The sequence below is a fragment of the Eublepharis macularius genome, chromosome 5 (assembly GCF_028583425.1).
Source record: "Eublepharis macularius isolate TG4126 chromosome 5, MPM_Emac_v1.0, whole genome shotgun sequence".
Taxonomy (NCBI): domain Eukaryota; kingdom Metazoa; phylum Chordata; class Lepidosauria; order Squamata; family Eublepharidae; genus Eublepharis; species Eublepharis macularius.
The window spans coordinates 91,339,982-91,357,743 of NC_072794.1; the positions used below are offsets into that span (position 1 = coordinate 91,339,982).

Here is a 17,762-nt window from a genome sequence, read left to right on the forward strand (position 1 = left end):
GGCATTCCCAACTCTCTTCTTTATTTAAGTGTGCCAGGACCCAAAAGAATAAAAAACTACACCTAAGTATTTAAAGGACTCCACTTGCTCAATAGCATTCCCGTTAATCATCCATTTGTGCTTAGATCTTCTTCTAGTGAACACAACTATTTTGGATTTACAATAGTTAATTATCAGAAGATCATTATCACAGTACAAAGCAAGCAGCATACACCTTAAACCTATACTGGGATGAGACAGCAGGACTGCGTCATCAGCATAAAGTAAAACTGAAAGTGGTCTGGAGGCCAATGTATGGGGATGAAAGCTGGAGTCAGATAGACTGTTAACCACTGAGTTAATATAGAAGTTGTACATAATGGGTACCAAAATACAGCCCTGTTTGACACCATTATAAATAGGAGATAGAGTAACCCTATAATTGTATGTTAATTGTCAATTTCGTTTCTATATTACACACAATACATATCCAATACAATTCATTGCATACAAATAATCACATAGACCAATCCCAAATTGTGTTTCCGTATGTAAATCCTTCATTATTTTTGTATATGTCCTTTTTGTTTTTAGGTTGCCTTTATGGAGCAGGCAAAATCACTCTGTGAAGTATACGAAAGCTGCTTGTCTTCCTCTGGTGAAATGCAGCAGAGGCGGCACTTCAAAGATGTTGGCTACGAGCTTTGCTGGCCCTTTTGTTATTGGCTCATTTCGAGTCTGATCTTCCTCTGGCCAATCTTTAATTCCTTCCAATAAATCTCTTTCTAATTCAGGCTCCAGTATAATCATTGTGAGTAGTGATTATACTGGAGCCAGCAAAGCTCCAGTATAAGGGCCAGCAAAGCTTGTAGCCAACACCTTTGAAACACCGCCTCTGCTGCATTTCACCGGAGGAAGACAAGCGGCTTTCGTATACTTCACATCGAGCGATTTTGCGTGCTCCATAAAGGCAACCTAAAAATAAAAAGGACACATTCAAAAATAACAAAGGATCTACATACGAAAACACAATTTGGGATTGGACTATGTGATTATTTGTATGCAATGAATTGTATTGGATATGTGTTGTGTGTAATATAGAAACAAAACTGACAATTAACATACAACTATAGGGTGTTTTATTATAAACCCCATTACTTTATCTCCTTGAGCCTTGGCTCTTTGAATAATGGTGTTTATTAGGAGGTTTCCCTCTTGAGTTTGGGTTGTACCATTATAAATAGGAACAGAAGCTGACAGATGTTCAGCATGGTTACAATTAGGCCACAGCCATGTGTTTTTGTATAGGCATCGAATAAGAATTAGTAGCTATCTATCTATATTGAACCCCTCAAAATTACTCCATAGCCTAGCACGTGGAATAAGACCAAATGCTGACTTCAAATCAATGAAATCCACATAAAAGTGCATCACCACTTGGTGAGCTGTATTTATCTAACAAGTGCTGAAGAGTGAGCTTGTGGAGAGTCAGTATTCCATCATATGAACCTCTACTTATAGTCTCAAATGGTACAATCCAGACAGATTTATCATCTCCCTTTTTAATGAGAATGACCCTGATTATATGTAAAGAATGTGAAGCTTGCTTGTTCTTACCTGAATCCTGCATAAAAGGGAACATGAAGTAAACTGGATGTGCCTGGGCAAACCACTATCAGTGCAATCCTAAGAAGAGTTACTCCAGTCTAAGCCCATTGAAGCCAATAGGCTTAGACTGGAGTAACTTTGCTTAGGACTGCATTTTCTATCTAAGCCAACTTAACCTCTATGCAGATTCCTTGGTTCCAAGGCCTAAGGTCACTCAGCAAGTTTCCAAGGCAGAGTGGTGATTCAGACTTGGGTCACTTAGATCCTAGAACATACTAGACATGGGCACGAACCCACAAAAACCCCAAACCATGGGGTTCGTGGGTTTTCACAAACCACAAACCATGAACTCCCACGAACAGGTGCAAGTTCATGAACCAGTTTGTGGTTCGTGGCTCATGGGGTTTAAATGCCCCTTTCTGGCTGCTTAGCAGCAGGGAAAGGGGCATTTAATTGTTTAAAGGGCCCTTTCCTGCTGTTTGCAAGGGGCAGGTCCCTTTAAACTATCAGCTGGCAGGAGGGGAATCTCCCCTGCTGCCTGCCAGCTGATAGTTTAAAGGGACCTGCCGCTTGCAAGCAGCAGGGCCCTTTAAATGGCCCAAACCCCAGACCCCAGCCCCAGCCCCACACTTACCTTGCTGCTGGGGTGGTGGAGGCCATAGGCCAACCACCCTGAGGGCCCACGGCCTCCTCCTGTGAGGGGCGGGAAGACCGTTTTTTGGGCCGTTTAATGGCCTCTGCCACTTGCAAGCAGCAGGTCTCTTTAAACTATCAGCTGGCAAGTGGCGAGGGTGGATCCCCCCCTGCCACCTGCCAGCTGATAGTTTAAAGGGCCCTGCCACTTGCAAGGGGCAGGAAAAGTTTAAATGGCCATTTCCCCGGGGAAATGACCATTTAAACTGCCCCTTTAATACAAACCAAACGAACCAGTAGACCAGTTTATGGAAACGAGCTTCCACAAACCACTGGTTTGTGAACCACGAACCAGCTTGGTTCGTGCATTTTTTTGGTTCATATTTAGGTTCGTGCCCATCTCTAGTATATACCCCAAGGACTACACCATACAATGCTGGCTATGGATGTACATAATGAGCCCTACAATTAACATTTAACATCTCTCAGTGTTACTTTATCATTTATCTGTTTGCTGCTAATTTATTTCTTCAGTTGTCATTTTTGACCATCAGTCCTCAAAGAAATATTGATGGCTTAAACAATAAAACATCCAAACACTAGAATAATTCAATAATACAATCAACACTAATAAAGTACGTATGTGTTATATGCTGTAAAGTCGGCTCCGACTTATAGCGACCCTATGAAGGAAGATTTGCCAAACGTTCTATCATTAACAAATTTGCTCAGATCCTGCAAACTGGAGGATGTGGCTTCTTTTATTGAGTCAAGCCATCTCATTTTAGATCTTCCTCTTTTCCTACTGCCTTCTACTTTTTGTAGAGAATCTTGTCTTCTCATGTTGTGACCAAAGTAAAATAGCCTCAGTTTTGTCATTTTAGCTTCTAGGGAGAATTCAGGCTTGGTTTGATCTAGTACACACTTATTTGTCTTTTTTGCTGCCCATGGTATCCACAAAATTCTCCTCCAGCCCCATATTTCAAATGAATAAATTTTCTTCCTGTCAGCTTTCTTCACTGTCCAACTTTCACATCTATACACATAGTAATGGGAAATACCATAGTTTGGATTATCTTGAGCTTGGTTCTCAGAGAGTACATTGCTGGAAATAATTAAGATCTAGTGTGGTGGACTGGTTACACTAGGATTTGGGAGATATGACGTCAGGCAGGTCTGTGACCTGCCTGCCATACTCAAGTGTTTTCTTTTTCTGTGGGAGATGGGGGGAATAGATTGTAAGTCTGATGTTCTTTTACTATTTTCTCTGTTGCTGCTCTGTACACAGCTGTCTTATTTTCAGGCACCTGGGAAGCACTGAATGATCTTGGTGCCTGAATCGCTCTCTTCCTTCCAGCTTTCCCGCAAAGAACCTGCATGCCAAGACTAACGGACTTCTGCTTGAAAGAAAGGGGGAGGGGAGAGGAGGGTATAGCTAGCCTACTGGGCCTTCTTCTGGTATTCCTGGCAATTACTCTGTACTGTGCTCTAAAATGGCACTAATCTCTTAATAAAGACCTTTAAATCATCCAGCCTGGCCTGATGAAGTGAAGCAGTCTAGGAGAATCCCCTAGCAGAGCCTGACACATGAGTTCAAATACCTATACTGTTCAGCCTAACTTATCTCACCGGATTATTATGTGGATAACATAGGTGAGGAAAAAGCATGTACCTACCCTGAGCTCCTGAGCACCTTGGAGGAAAGATGGGATAAAAAATGTAATAAGGACACTTTAAAACTAACAAAATAAAACTGAGAAGGCCAAGAGCAATATAAAAGTTTTCACTGTATATCTTAAATGGCCAATAACATGTATCTGGAGGGTATATCTTGGAAGGAATGCCGTGAAATGGGAGCCGCCACTATTTTTTGAGTTGACAGTGATCTTTCATCCATAGTCATAGATCCAGAGGAGTTAGCCATGTTATTCTGTTGTTGCAAAATAGTAAAATGTCTAGTAGTACTTTTAAGAGTAACCAAAATTGGTTAGTCTTAAAGGTGCTACTGGACTTTTTACTTTCTTTCATGGATAGTCCATAGAGTTTCAGTACTTGATTTAAATTCTTGGGATTATATAGAAGAAAGGACTCCCTCAGAATTATATTTTATCCTGCTTTTATTTGAATGTGGTCTATAAAATAAATCATATCATTCAAAATCATTACAGTGATATCTGATCAGTGCGCGATGCTGCTCCAATTTAAGCAATTTTCTGGATAACCATAATTCATTTGAGGTGCACAACTTGGGGGATTTTTAGGACAAGCCCAGTCTTCTGGAATTTCAAGAAATAACAGCAAATGCATTACTCTGTACAGCTCCATGGCACATCTGTTGTACATCCATAGAGCTGACTACTTCAGTCGATTATGTAAATAAGTTTGGTAATGTCCAAAGGACATGGCCTTTCAGCTACTAAAAAATCCCTTTGGAGACAGCCATTCAGGGCACAGTTTATGCAGAAAATTGTGTGTGAGATAGAAACAGCTTAGAATTTTAGCAATGCATTTTTGTGTGTTTAAAGATGACAGTTTTACATAGTTGCTAACAAAAATTGAAATAATCCCTGAAGATTTTAGCTATGTTGGTCTATTAATGTAAAAAAATGTTCATGCATCATATCACAGTGCAATTTACTTTTACACTTTGGATTTTTTACAATTATTTTTTAAACAATTTCCTTAATTAAGCACTCACAGATATGAAATTAGGAAGGAATGTGGCCAGAACTTTCTTGGACTACTATAGACTAAACGCCATCTCAGAGAGACCTTTGGCTCCAATCTCAAGCACATGGTAAGTTTCAAAAAGCCATCTGGTTGTCTTTCCACCTGGTGTTTTTAAATAGGAACTATAAACCTGTAAATATTCAGGTTATAAAGCTTCTTTAATGTTTGAAGAGCCTGCTTCATACCCCTCTTGAGTTCCATTTCCAAAAATTTGAATTTCAATTATCCTTTTGTTCATCCTGTGCTTATTTTTAACATCTTTTTTAGCTTTCTAGTTTAAGATCTTTTTTAAATGGATTAAGATGTGTTCTTTTATGTAAAGTGTTAAAATGATGTTTCTACTTTCCAAAGGCTGGCATTATCCACTATTGTTTAGATTTTCCTCCATATGGCAAACAAGAAGATTAGAATGTTAATCTCTCCTTTAGAAATCAATGATGCTTAAAAAGATCCTTCCTCTCCTTTACTCTTGGTACCACATGACTTCTGCTATGCATTTGAGTATTTCCATGTCATTCTTCTCTCTCTATTTTTTAAAAAAGAAATCACATTTATGTAGGGAGATCGACTCAATCGGTATTAAGTGACTGTCATTTGCCATGCAGGCATCAATGGTTTTATCAGTATACCACCCAATAGAGGACCACAACCAAGGTCACAAAAGAAGCACAGACAGTGTAGAGATGTTTTAAAAATATTATAGAATAAATTATTGTTAATGTAAACAAAGAGAGGAACAGAATTTACATAGTCTGTTTTTCTCTCAAACTCTTTTTGTGAGTTGTATGTTAGAGGATGGGACATTGGTCTCATAGATTAAAAGAGCACACAATATTTCAAATCATGCTGAATATTGTATACTTAATTGAAGGTATGGATGAGGAGGAAAAAGGAGAGTTAATGGATACCAAGTATTATGATTTTATAATAGATGCCAGAAACCAGAGGACATCAGAGGACTTCTTCCCCTGAGGGCAGGGAGGACAACCTGCATATGCTATCTGCTAAGTTTTAGTGTGATGATTTGTGTATAGTTTTCTGGAAGCTGAAGTTAAAAAGAACACTGCATTTTGAGAAATATTCTAGTGAATTTTATGTTCTGCACTTCTTTACTGCTGTTGTTCACATAGATTGTTCCTACAAGCAATAATAGTGGGTAAGAAGGGGAAGAAGATGGCTTTGTTAGGACATTTTGAGATATCTAAAATTGCAATTAAGTTGCAATTCACCAGGATGTTGTCCAACATGTTCCACAGAAATAAACCATGCAGGAACGTTGTAGTGCCTCCCATTCTTTTCAACATAGCAGGCCTGCTTAGAAAGTTGTGCCCAGAGGCTTTAAGTTTTTTATTCTCTCCCTCTACTTAAGGCACACTGTGATCCTGATAGGCTACTGTAATTAATTATTAAGGCTTCTTTCCTTTCAATGGAATGGATAGTAGATCTACCCAGTGGATTCTTCCCCGTGGATTTGTATTTCCCGTCTTTGGTTTTCCTTACTGCAGTCTGTGATACTGATCAGCTATTGTTGTTGTTGTTATCAGCTACTAGTATCAATTATTTCTAAAGCATCAAAAGTTTGCTAGGTTTTGTATGAAGATAGAATTTATAAAACTTACTTCTGTTAGAGATTTATGGTATTTTATATATTTTAGTTTAGTAACTTAGCAGAGTAACATATAGCAGAGTAATTTAGTCAGAAGCGTTTAAACCCTCACAAACGTGCATTAATTAATCCTCAGACAAAATTCATAGAAAGATAGAACTTACAGTTTATTGTAGCAGATTTCTCCATAGCAATATCTTCTGGTAATATCAAGGGAAAGAACCTATCTATAGAGTTACATTCACTAAGCTAATACCACGGCCTGAAAATATAGGCAGCGAGGCTGGAAGAGGGTTTGTGGACAAAGAGAAGGGCTCCATGAGGAGCATGGTGGCTTTACATCTTTCTCTTGGAAGAGCATGAGGGAAGGTGTGAAATCTCCCAAGAAGCACAGAGGCAAGAGAGGAGGAGTCAGTAGGCGTTCCCACCTTAGACAAGAGAGTGGCAGATTGCTAGACTTATACATTACATTCAAAGAGACATGCAGCGCCCCCCAGTGTCCAAAGGCAGGCTGAGTCGCCTATTCCAACACTCCCTCTCGACTCAGAGTGTCGTCAGCATTCACAACGTTCAGGTCACTTCGTAGACCTTGGTACTTGTCTCTGGGCAGCGGCTTGGTAAAGATGTCCGCTGTCATTTCTTCAGTGGGACAGTAGTGCAGCTTCACAATTCCTTGTGCTTGAAGTTCCTTCACGAACTGCTGTCGTGTCCCAATATGTCTTGTGCGCGGAGTATTTCCTTCTAAAAGAGAAAGGGCTATACAACTCTGGTTATCTTCTAGCATGTTAACTGGTAAAGGTTCTGTAATGCCAAAATCTTTAAGTAACATTAAAAGCATTTGTAAATCTTTGCATGCTTCTGAAGCTGACACAAGTTCTGCTTCAGTGGATGAAAGGGCCACAATTTCTTGTTTACGACTGGCCCAAGTTATAGGTCCAGTCCCATAGAAAAACACATAACCAGTAGTGGATTTCCAATCTGAATTATCTTTAGCCCAATCTGCATCAGCATATCCCAATAGTGTGGGATTTTTACTAGCTGGCAGCCTTAGTTTAGAATCTGCAGTACCCTTTAAATATCTCATTACTCTTTTTACTCCGGTCCAATCATTCACAGTGGGTTTACTTACCCTCCTGGATAGAATACCTACAGCTGTTGCAATATCAGGTCTTGTTGTCATTGCTAGGTAAAGAAGCTTGCCTACGGCAGTTCTGTACCCGTTGTTCTCTGGTAGAGGCTCATGTGGTTCCTTTTCTTTCAGAAAACCTACTTCCATTGGTGTAGGCATTGGATTGGCATTTTCCAGTCCAAAACTTTCCAGTAGTTCTAGTATCTTTTGTCTTTGGCTGAGAAGGTAACTGCCATCTGGTTCTCTCTCGATCTGGATCCCAAATAAAAATTAGCATTGCCCAAGCGTTTCACTTCAACTTCCTTGTTTAGATGAGATATAATTTTAGTACAATCACTTGAATTTTCATAGCAAAGGATAAGATCATCAACATAAGACAAAATAAAAGTCCATCTCTCATTCTTGTATCTACTGTAAAGACAGAGGTCAGCTTTGCCTCGTTTAAAATCTAGATCAAGTAACATTTTGGTCAGTTTATCATTCCAAGATTTGGCAGCTTGCTTAAGACCATAAAGTCCTTTCTGAAGTTTGCATACTAAGTGTTTGTTCTGTTCATCTATGAACCCTGGAGGTTGACTCATATATAATTCTTCCTCAATTTCACCATGTAAAAATGCAGTCTTTATATCCAGGTGTTCTGTTTGCATGTTTCTAGAAGCTGCTATGCTTAAAAGCATCCTGATTGTGGAATATTTTACAACTGGTGCAAAAGTTTGATCATAATCAGTTCCATAAATCTGAGAATATCCTTTGGCTACTAATCTAGCTTTGTATCTCTCAACTGCACCATTCTCATTTTTCTTAGCTTTAAAAACCCATTTACATCCAATAACATTCTTACCCTTAGGTAGTTTTGTGAGAGTCCATGTTTTGTTCTTGTGCAGAGCATCTATTTCTTCTTGTGCTGCTTCCTTCCATTTCTTTGCTTCTGGTTCAGGCATTTGTTGAGCTTCGGCCCATGAAGTTGGTTCTTGTGGTGGCGACGACCTTGCGAGGTAGGTCAGTCTCTCGGCTGGAACTCCTCTGTTGACGCGCTGAGAGCGCCTAAGGTCCTGAGTCACCTCTGCCTCCGCAGCGGGCTCTGGCTCCTCAGGCACATCTACTGGCCTGGGAATTTCCGCCTTTATTCTCTCACCTGGTCGGGCTTCTGGTTGCATCTGCTCAGTGGCTGCACCCATTGCCTCATCACCGGGTTGGATATCTGGTCGCATTTGCGTAGCGATGTCATCTGGCCGATACAGCAGCAGCTGGCTGTCATCATTCTCTCCCTCTGAAGGGTCACGTGTAGCAGCATTCTGGTTGCTCCTTTGTCGCTCATCAAATTGCACAACTCTGCTTGTAGTAACACTGTTAGTTTCTGGGTTAAAAATCCTATATCCCTTACATCCTGGAGCATATCCTACAAAGATGCCTTCTAAGGCTCTGGGTTCTAGTTTAGATCTCTTTTCCTCTGGTATATGCGCATATGCTTTGCATCCAAATACTCTAAGGTGTCCTATGCTTGGCTTCCTATTATGCCATAACTCATAAGGAGTTTTGTTTGTAGCTTTAGTGGGCAATCTGTTTTGTAAGTAGATTGCAGTCATGGCCGCTTCTCCCCAGTGTCTGTAGGGAAGTCCTGAATCTATTAACATACATCTGACCATATTCATGATAGAACGATTTTTGCGCTCGGCGACCCCATTCTGTTCGGGGTTATAGGGAACAGTGAATCTATGTTGGATTCCATTTTCCCTGAGAAATCTCTGTGTGGCATGGGAAACGTACTCACCGCCATTGTCGCTTTGAAAGGCTTGAGGTTTCCTGTTGAACTTGTTAGACACCATGGAAACATAATCACGCAGTTTCTGCTCAGTCTGCGATTTTTCTTTCAGCAAATAGCACACTGTATATCTCGAGAAGTCATCAATGAAAGACAATATATAAAGGTTATTTCCTGTTGATGCTGGTTTAACAGGACCACATAAATCAGTATGGATTAGTTCAAGTGGTTGCCTTGAGCATCTCTGGCTTTGTTTGGGAACAGAAGGTCGAGTTGCCTTTCCCTTTATACAACAAACACATAATTCATCATCATTGCCACATGCACTTATATTAATACCTGTTACCAAGTCCTTAGACTGCAGCTCCTTTATGGCTTGCATATCGCGATGTGCAAATCTTCTATGCCATAGTTCGATTGGTTCTCCTTTTGTGGTAGCTGTTGTTGCCTTGTAGGCCTTTTCTCCTTGGCAGTCCAGTTCAAAGACTCCATTTCTGAGACTACCTGTGGAATATATCTCTCCTTCGCGAGAAACTGTACATTTGTTATTCTCAAAGTGTATAGAAAATCCTTTTTGTGATAGTACAGGTACGCTTAGTAGGTTTGCCTTTAAATCAGGAATGTATAAAACTTCTTCTACTTTAATTATCTTTTTAGAGAAATCATTATTGCTATGAAGCATAATGGAGCCTTTCCCACTAATTTCCACATTCGTCCCGTTAGCCATCATAACATTCTTAGATGCACTGGTATCTAATTCATAAAACAGATTAATATCTGAAACCATGTGTGCTGAGGCGCCACTGTCGAGGACCCAAGGGCACTGTGGGCTATCATTTATTCGAGCAATATGAGACACATGATAATTACTATCAGCCCTTGTTTGAGGAAAATCTCTAAAATTACTAGCTCTTGCTTTTGAAAAATCTTCTCTGTTTCTCTCTGCCTGTTGGTTCCTGCTTGCAGCAGCATAATTGTTTCTGCCCTTGTGGCTGTAGCTCCTGTTGCTAAAACACTCCCTCTGGAGGTGACCAGGCTTATTGCATTTGTGGCAGAAGGGAGGAGTCTGCCTTTCTCTAGGATTGGCTCTTTGCCAGTAATCAATTTGCCTAGGTCCTGCCCCTCTGGGTCTGACCTCTCTGACCATGTAACATGAGTCAGTCTTGCATTTCTTTTCTTGAGGATAAGATCTCTGTTCATTGTACTGTGATCTTATCTGATCTAGTACTTCCTCCAATGTAGCCCTTTTTTCAGTAAGAGACTTTGCTAAACTGGAATAACTCTTTGGTAGTGAGCTTAAAACCAGAGCAATTTTCAAATCTTCATCTAGAATCTGACCAACAGTAGCTAGTTTATCTATTTGATTCAACAAAGATTCAATATGAGCATTCACATCTCCATTATCTTCCATTTTAGTCGAAAATAGCTGTCTGAATAAATCAATTTGTAGTAACTGGTCTGACATTTTCAAGAAATTTCAAAGTATTTCTCTAGAAAACTTTACTTTTCCCTCTTTAACTTTTAGTTTCCTGGCTCAAATTAGCCAAAACGTTTTAAAAAGGAGGTTTCTCTGCTTTTTCTGTGCACGCTTGAGGGTAGGGAAAAAGCTGTTAGACTTTTCACCTAATTTCTTTCTTTGTTCCTCCTGAGGTTGCCTGTGAGGGCATTCACGTGCTAATTGAGTCCTTTTGTTCTGCCTGGCTGTTAGACCAGCAGTCAAGGGGAAAAAAAAACACTTTGCAGTTTAAAACTCTTTACTTCTAGATTCAGCTATGGGCTTTTCTTTGGCCCTGAGGAACTTATTCAAGACTGGGCCCATAACCCTGTTAGAGATTTATGGTATTTTATATATTTTAGTTTAGTAACTTAGCAGAGTAACATATAGCAGAGTAATTTAGTCAGAAGCGTTTAAACCCTCACAAACGTGCATTAATTAATCCTCAGACAAAATTCATAGAAAGATAGAACTTACAGTTTATTGTAGCAGATTTCTCCATAGCAATATCTTCTGGTAATATCAAGGGAAAGAACCTATCTATAGAGTTACATTCACTAAGCTAATACCACGGCCTGAAAATATAGGCAGCGAGGCTGGAAGAGGGTTTGTGGACAAAGAGAAGGGCTCCATGAGGAGCATGGTGGCTTTACATCTTTCTCTTGGAAGAGCATGAGGGAAGGTGTGAAATCTCCCAAGAAGCACAGAGGCAAGAGAGGAGGAGTCAGTAGGCGTTCCCACCTTAGACAAGAGAGTGGCAGATTGCTAGACTTATACATTACATTCAAAGAGACATGCAGCGCCCCCCAGTGTCCAAAGGCAGGCTGAGTCGCCTATTCCAACAACTTCCACTGTGACTCTCATGCAGCTTATCTTCCCAATCTTTTGAATAGGGAAGTTCAGCCACATGAGAGGAAATCTTGGCTTGCTTTCTTCTTATGTGTATTGGTTGGGAATAAAAAAAAGAGAACAAATTTCTCTAACCATCCATATCTGTAAGGTAAGCCAGTGCAAGAGAAGCTTCAGGATTCTATCAGCGAGGACCAAGTTGCTTTCCATAGAATCATAATTTGTGATCTCACACTAAGATACAGAGATTTTCAAGATCATTTTCAGATAAATCTATTGCATGCCAAGCTGTCCAATTCAATCTAGAATGAAGGGGATATGGTGAGAGAAAAGCTTATCTTAATTATAATTAAATTTTAGGGGTTCTCAGAAACCCCTTGAGAAATGTTGCTGGTACTTTAGGTAGCACTTTCTGAATAATTGTTCCTGACCTGTCTCTGCAAGAAGTTCCTTCTTGCCCAGCCAGCAGTCCACCAAATGTTGCCTCCCCAACAATTAATTGTTTCCTGAAGCTTTCCAAGTTAAGTGTGTGTGTGATATAGTTGAGCTTAATGTTATGATCTCACACATGCACGGATGAATTAACAACATTACTTGGAAGCACCAGGCACATTATAGAGTAAGAATGGATAAGGTCTATGAATTTCTAATTAAGCCACAGAGACCTTAAGTAATTTCTCTCTTCAAGCTACTTGAGCAACAAGAATTTCAGCTGGGTGCACAAAGAAAAACTGTTCTGAGACACTAAAAACTGAAGTGCGCACATTGTTTCTACTGATAGAAGATTCTCCCTTCAGGCTATAGGTTCCTTTTTTCTTACTGGGGCTTTAAGTAGCCTGACTGGGGAAAGTAAATGGGGGGAGGGAAGAGTTAACCCCACCTTTTACATCACCATGGACCTGATCCATATACCCCTTGGACTTCCAGTCATGCAGTTTAGACCTAAACCCATGTGAGCTAGACACTGATGTAGAGCAAATCCACACAGCAATGATGCTCCTGTTTACAATGCATGCACTGAAGCTAAAGTCAAGGCTGCTACCATTTCCCCTTGAAATATCTCTGTGCTTACTAAAGGAATTGTGGAGTGCTCAATTCATGCAGATTCCTTCTGGTCTTAGTTAGTCTTGTGGACTACTATGAACAAATATTGGCAGTGTAGTGAACAGAACAGTTATAGAAAGCCCTTTATATTACAGACAGTGGGTGCAAAGCAACCTCTCATTGCTTTTCTCTCATTTAACGTAGCAGTTAGGAAGATCTTATTGCAGTCTCTTCAATCTATGGTGTTGTAGATGGTTTGCCATATTATGCCATAAAGATTTATTTTATTTATTTATTTTATTTTATTCAATTTATACCCCGCCCTCCCCACAGATGGGCTCAGGGTGGCTAACAACATTAAAAATACATTAAAATCACAAAAACATAAAATCAATAATAATTTTTTAAAAATAATTAAAATAGTCCAGGAGCAGGCTATTTAAACAAATATTGGGAGTTCGTATATGGGCATAGCAGATGGCCGAGGGCAGCCCCAGAAGACGTAGTGGTCTTAGATGGAAGAAGGAGGACACCCGCTGGCTCTCAGCCGAAGGCCCAGTGGAACTGCTCCGTTTTACAGGCCCTGAGAAACTGTAACATGTCCCGCAGGGCCTGGATCTCCAGTGGGAGAGCATTCCACGAGGCCGGGGCCAGGGCAGAAAAAGTCCTGGCCCTGGTTGAGGCTAGATGGATGTCCTTTGGGCCAGGGACCACCAGGAGTTGCTTGTCTGTAGAGCGCAACACCCTGCAGGGGATGTAATGGAAGAGGCGGTATAATGTATATTATGTATATATGATTTGTTGAACATAAATCTGAATATGAGATGGACTGCTGTCATTTTCTTTCTTTTGTTTTCATAGTTAGTACTGCCATCCTCTCTTTCATGGGACCTGTACTCTGGTTCTTTTATTTTGAACAAGAGGATATTTCAGTATTCACAAAACAGGCATTCTAAAACTACATTTACCTTATTTGTAATTTTGTTTTCTGTTGATTCATGCATCACATATGATCACATTGGTGCTGGTTTGCAATTCAGATAGTGTTGTATCTGTGCAGTGGCAGCAACAGGAGGGAGGGGTAATGAAAGCAGCTCTGCAGGGTCTGGCTGACTGCATTGGTGTTGGCTAGCCAGGTTGAGTGCTGCAATTCTCTGGTTTAATGTTGGTCCTGTTGCCACATCGGCCCTGCTTTCTGCCTACTTTCTGTGGGTGACATGGGTGGTTCTGTTGGGCTTCCAACAGTGTCCTAGCTTCAGTTGATTCTGCTGGGATTTTCTGGTTTGGCATGGGTTCTATTGGGTTTATCTGGTTTGATGTTGGTTCTGTTGGGTTAGTTGGTTCTTTTTGCATTGGTTGTTCTTCTGTGTTTGGCTAAGGCTAAGGCTCTTAGGGCCAAGCTAGATGTGCAGATTTTTAAAGAGTTGGGTCTGGGTTCCCCAGACACAACTCAAGTTCCCTGCAACCATGCATCACCTTTAGAGAATGGCTGTTAAAAAATAAATGATAGCCCAAACAGCCTCAGAATGCCTCTGAGGAGGGAGGAGGGGCTCCTTCCTCCCCCGTCAAGCTGTTTCCCCATGTCAAATTAACAGAGGAGGGAGTTTTTTTCCCATTTTTTTTCCTGTTCTATATGGAATATTCTGTGCACGTGAAGCAATGCTATTGCAAAACAGGGAAACAACTTGAGTGGGGAGGGAGGAGCTCTCTCAAGGGAGGAGCTCCACAGAGACATTCTGAGTCCATTTGGGCTCTATTTTTTAACAGCCATTTACTTTTTAACTGCTGTATGGCTGCGGAAACTCGAGTTGGGTCTGAGGAACTCAACCCTTTAAAAGCCAGCATGTCTAGAGTGACCCTTAGGCTTCTACCTTTACCCTGGAGAAAGCATTGGCTTTTCCTCCAATAAGATACAATGGAGAATAGTTGGGGGCACCTTGTTCCGGCCTCATTGAATTGGACTTTCAATCAACTTGAAACTTGAGGCGTGTGTGTGTGTGTGTGTATGTTTAGTGGACATGCATCACTCACTCTGATGCAATTTTGGTGTAGTCTCTTCAAAAAATGGCCATTCTGGCCCTCCAGAACAATTCCCCCTAGGGAATAATAGAGCCAAATAATTTGGGGCTCCTAAAAGAAAAATCTGAATACTAAACCAGTATTTTTGGACCCAAATATCTGGTATTTATGGCTTTCTCAATACCTGAATATGCCTATTACACACCTCAAGGTGGGGCCCAAGTGGGAAATGGCAGCTTCAGGTGGCAAACTCTGTGGTATACTTTGGAGTCTGGGAGAAACAGAAGTCCCAGAATGGCTATGGATAGTGGAATGTAGGGCTTCTGTTTCTCTTATGGTACCCTATATTCACTGTGATTGTCACCTGTGCAGACACTAAAGGCCAGAGGCAGATAAGAAATTGAAAGAAGGATGCCTCTGCTATTGGATGGTTTTGGCCTTCAGAGTGGATTTTTCTCAACAATCCTGAAGATTTTGAGTTTTTTAAAGTTGAGTGGAATGTAACTAGATAACAAGCAATTATACTAGCACAAATATTTAGGACCCAGGGATTAGTATGACATATGCATATAGAGGCCTACAAGTGAGGTAACATGGAAGAAGAAGACAGTCAAAAGTGATATGAGGTGGGAAATTTAAATCTAACATTTGAATTGTGGTGGGAGTAAGTGATTTCACAAGGATTGGAGAGCTGACAATTGACCTGCACATGACACCACAGGTACAACATTACAAGATGCAACAGCACATTTATAGTGAGTTCTCTCCACTCCTGAAGCTGCACTCCAGGCACCACTCCCAAAGTTGAAATTTCCCAGTCCGGTGTTGGCAACCTTAAGTACAATAGAGGCAGTGGCAGTGGCAGAAGAACGCTTGCTTACTAAAGATGATGTCAGTGGCCTTTCATCCTCACAGCAAGCATGGCCTCTTCCATTGCTGCTGCCACCACCATCTGCACTTACCATACTATCAGGCAGTTTTTTGTGGGGGACAGCCCACATGCTGCCCATCCTTCCCTTTCTCATCTCTCTCCTGTTCCCGCCCTCTCTCTCCTCTCCCAGCTCTATAAAACCTGGTATGGCAGCAGTCTGCAATATTCACCAGCAGATGGGGTGGGAAAGAAAAGAGAACGAGGACATTCATCCTTTGTCCTTCTTACTGATTATATATACACATTCAGTGGTGATCTAAGCTTAACCTGATGGACACAACGCTTTTGTGGGAAACTTTTTATCTGATTAGGCTCCAGGCAACTTGGGTTTCATTACTCACTTCAATCCCTAATAGAATTTTAGTTGGCCATTCCTGTTTTATTAGACCATAATGTTTTTACTAGAGGCGGGCATGAACTGAACCGAGAGCTACTGTAGTGCAGTGGTTAAGTGGTTTCACTGTAAATCAGCACTTTACTGGTTCAAATCCCACTACTGCCATGAGCAGTAGGTAGCCTTGGGTCAGCCACTCCTCTCAGCCCTAGCTCCCCAGCTGTATTGTGAGGATAATAATAACACTAACTTGTTCACTGCTCTGGGTGAGGCACTAATCTGTCTAGAAGAGTGGTATATAAGTGCAGTTATTATTATTAGTTGGTCGTTCCAGTTTTATCAAACCATAATGTTGTTACTAGAGGCGGGCAGAAACCGAAATACAAACTGAAGTTTGTCACGAACTGGGCTGGTTTGTGGTTCACGAACTCATGGTTTGTAAGCTCATTTCTCACAAACCGTGATGAATTTTAGCACAGTTTGTTTGGTTCATATTTTGGTTCATCATTGCAGACAGCCTGGCACCAATCAATCAGTTTCCTTGGCAATGGGGAGGAATGGGCTCTCTGCAGACCTTCTGCTGACATTTTCACAAACTGAATGAACCAGTTCGTGAACCAGGACAAGTTCATGAAAGTTTGTGGTTCATGAAATGTGACAAACCACGAACTGCATGGTTCTGAATTTTCCTGGTTCATGTGCATCTCTAGTTGTTACCAACTTCAATTAATTTTCACTTACACTTCAGAAAACTTCTTTTGTTGGCTTCATCACCTTGCTTCTTTGTTTGTAACTGCTAATCCTGTTCTAGTCAGTTATGCAGATAATTTACACTTGAAAATGCATGATGGAATTCACACTTATCCTCTCTATCTCAGCCCCTCTTCCCCCCTTGTAACCTTCCCCTTAAGTGTAGTTTCTAATTTTGTTCTCCTCCAGATATCTGAGGTAGTGAGCTGTGACTCACATGAGTTCATATAGAAATAAATATTATCAGCCCTAGAATTGCTTATGTTCTGTTTCAGCATTACTTCAACTCTGTATTGGATCTTTGCTAATGCTATGTCTTTGTAAACTTGTATTTATTTACCCTGTGCCATTGTTTATGGAAATGTCCTTGATACTGTAAGGATATGTTCTTGATATTGTATGAAAATCCGCCTTGAGTTGCAGTGAGAAAGGCAGACTATAAATGACATAAATAAAATAAAATAAATAAAATAGTCTTGAAAGTGCCTCTGGACTTATGTTTAATGTTACTATAACAGACTAACACAGCTACCCCTTTGCAATCAAATGTTTGGGAAAACAAACAGTTTTTCTGAAGACTACTTCTTCTTCTTAATATAATTTCTAGTCTACCTTTCTCACTGAAACTCAAGGTGGATTACACAGTGAGAGATTAGTACAGTCAGTTTCAGGGACATTTCCATAAACAATGCCATAGGGTAAATAGACACAGTTTACAAAGACATAGCATTAGTAAGAATCCAATACAGAGTTGAAAAAAATGCTGAAACTGAACATAAGCAATTCTAGGACTGACATTAGACAACATGAAGCAGAGGTAGCTCATAGAAGCACATATTTCAAACAACAGATAATATGTAAGGCAACATCGTGATGAAGTCTATTGTTTTTAA

General features: G+C 40.6%; 1 protein-coding gene across 1 annotated transcript in view; it reads left to right on the forward strand.

Moving 5' to 3' along the window:
• AGBL4 (AGBL carboxypeptidase 4) overlaps positions 1-17,762 on the forward strand; it is a 2,119,283-nt gene that overhangs the window by 2,090,568 nt on the left and 10,953 nt on the right. The window contains exon 12 of the mRNA XM_054979842.1: positions 4,921-5,017. Within this exon, the coding sequence (XP_054835817.1) occupies positions 4,921-5,017 (97 nt within the window). The remainder of the gene's footprint in view (positions 1-4,920; positions 5,018-17,762) is intronic.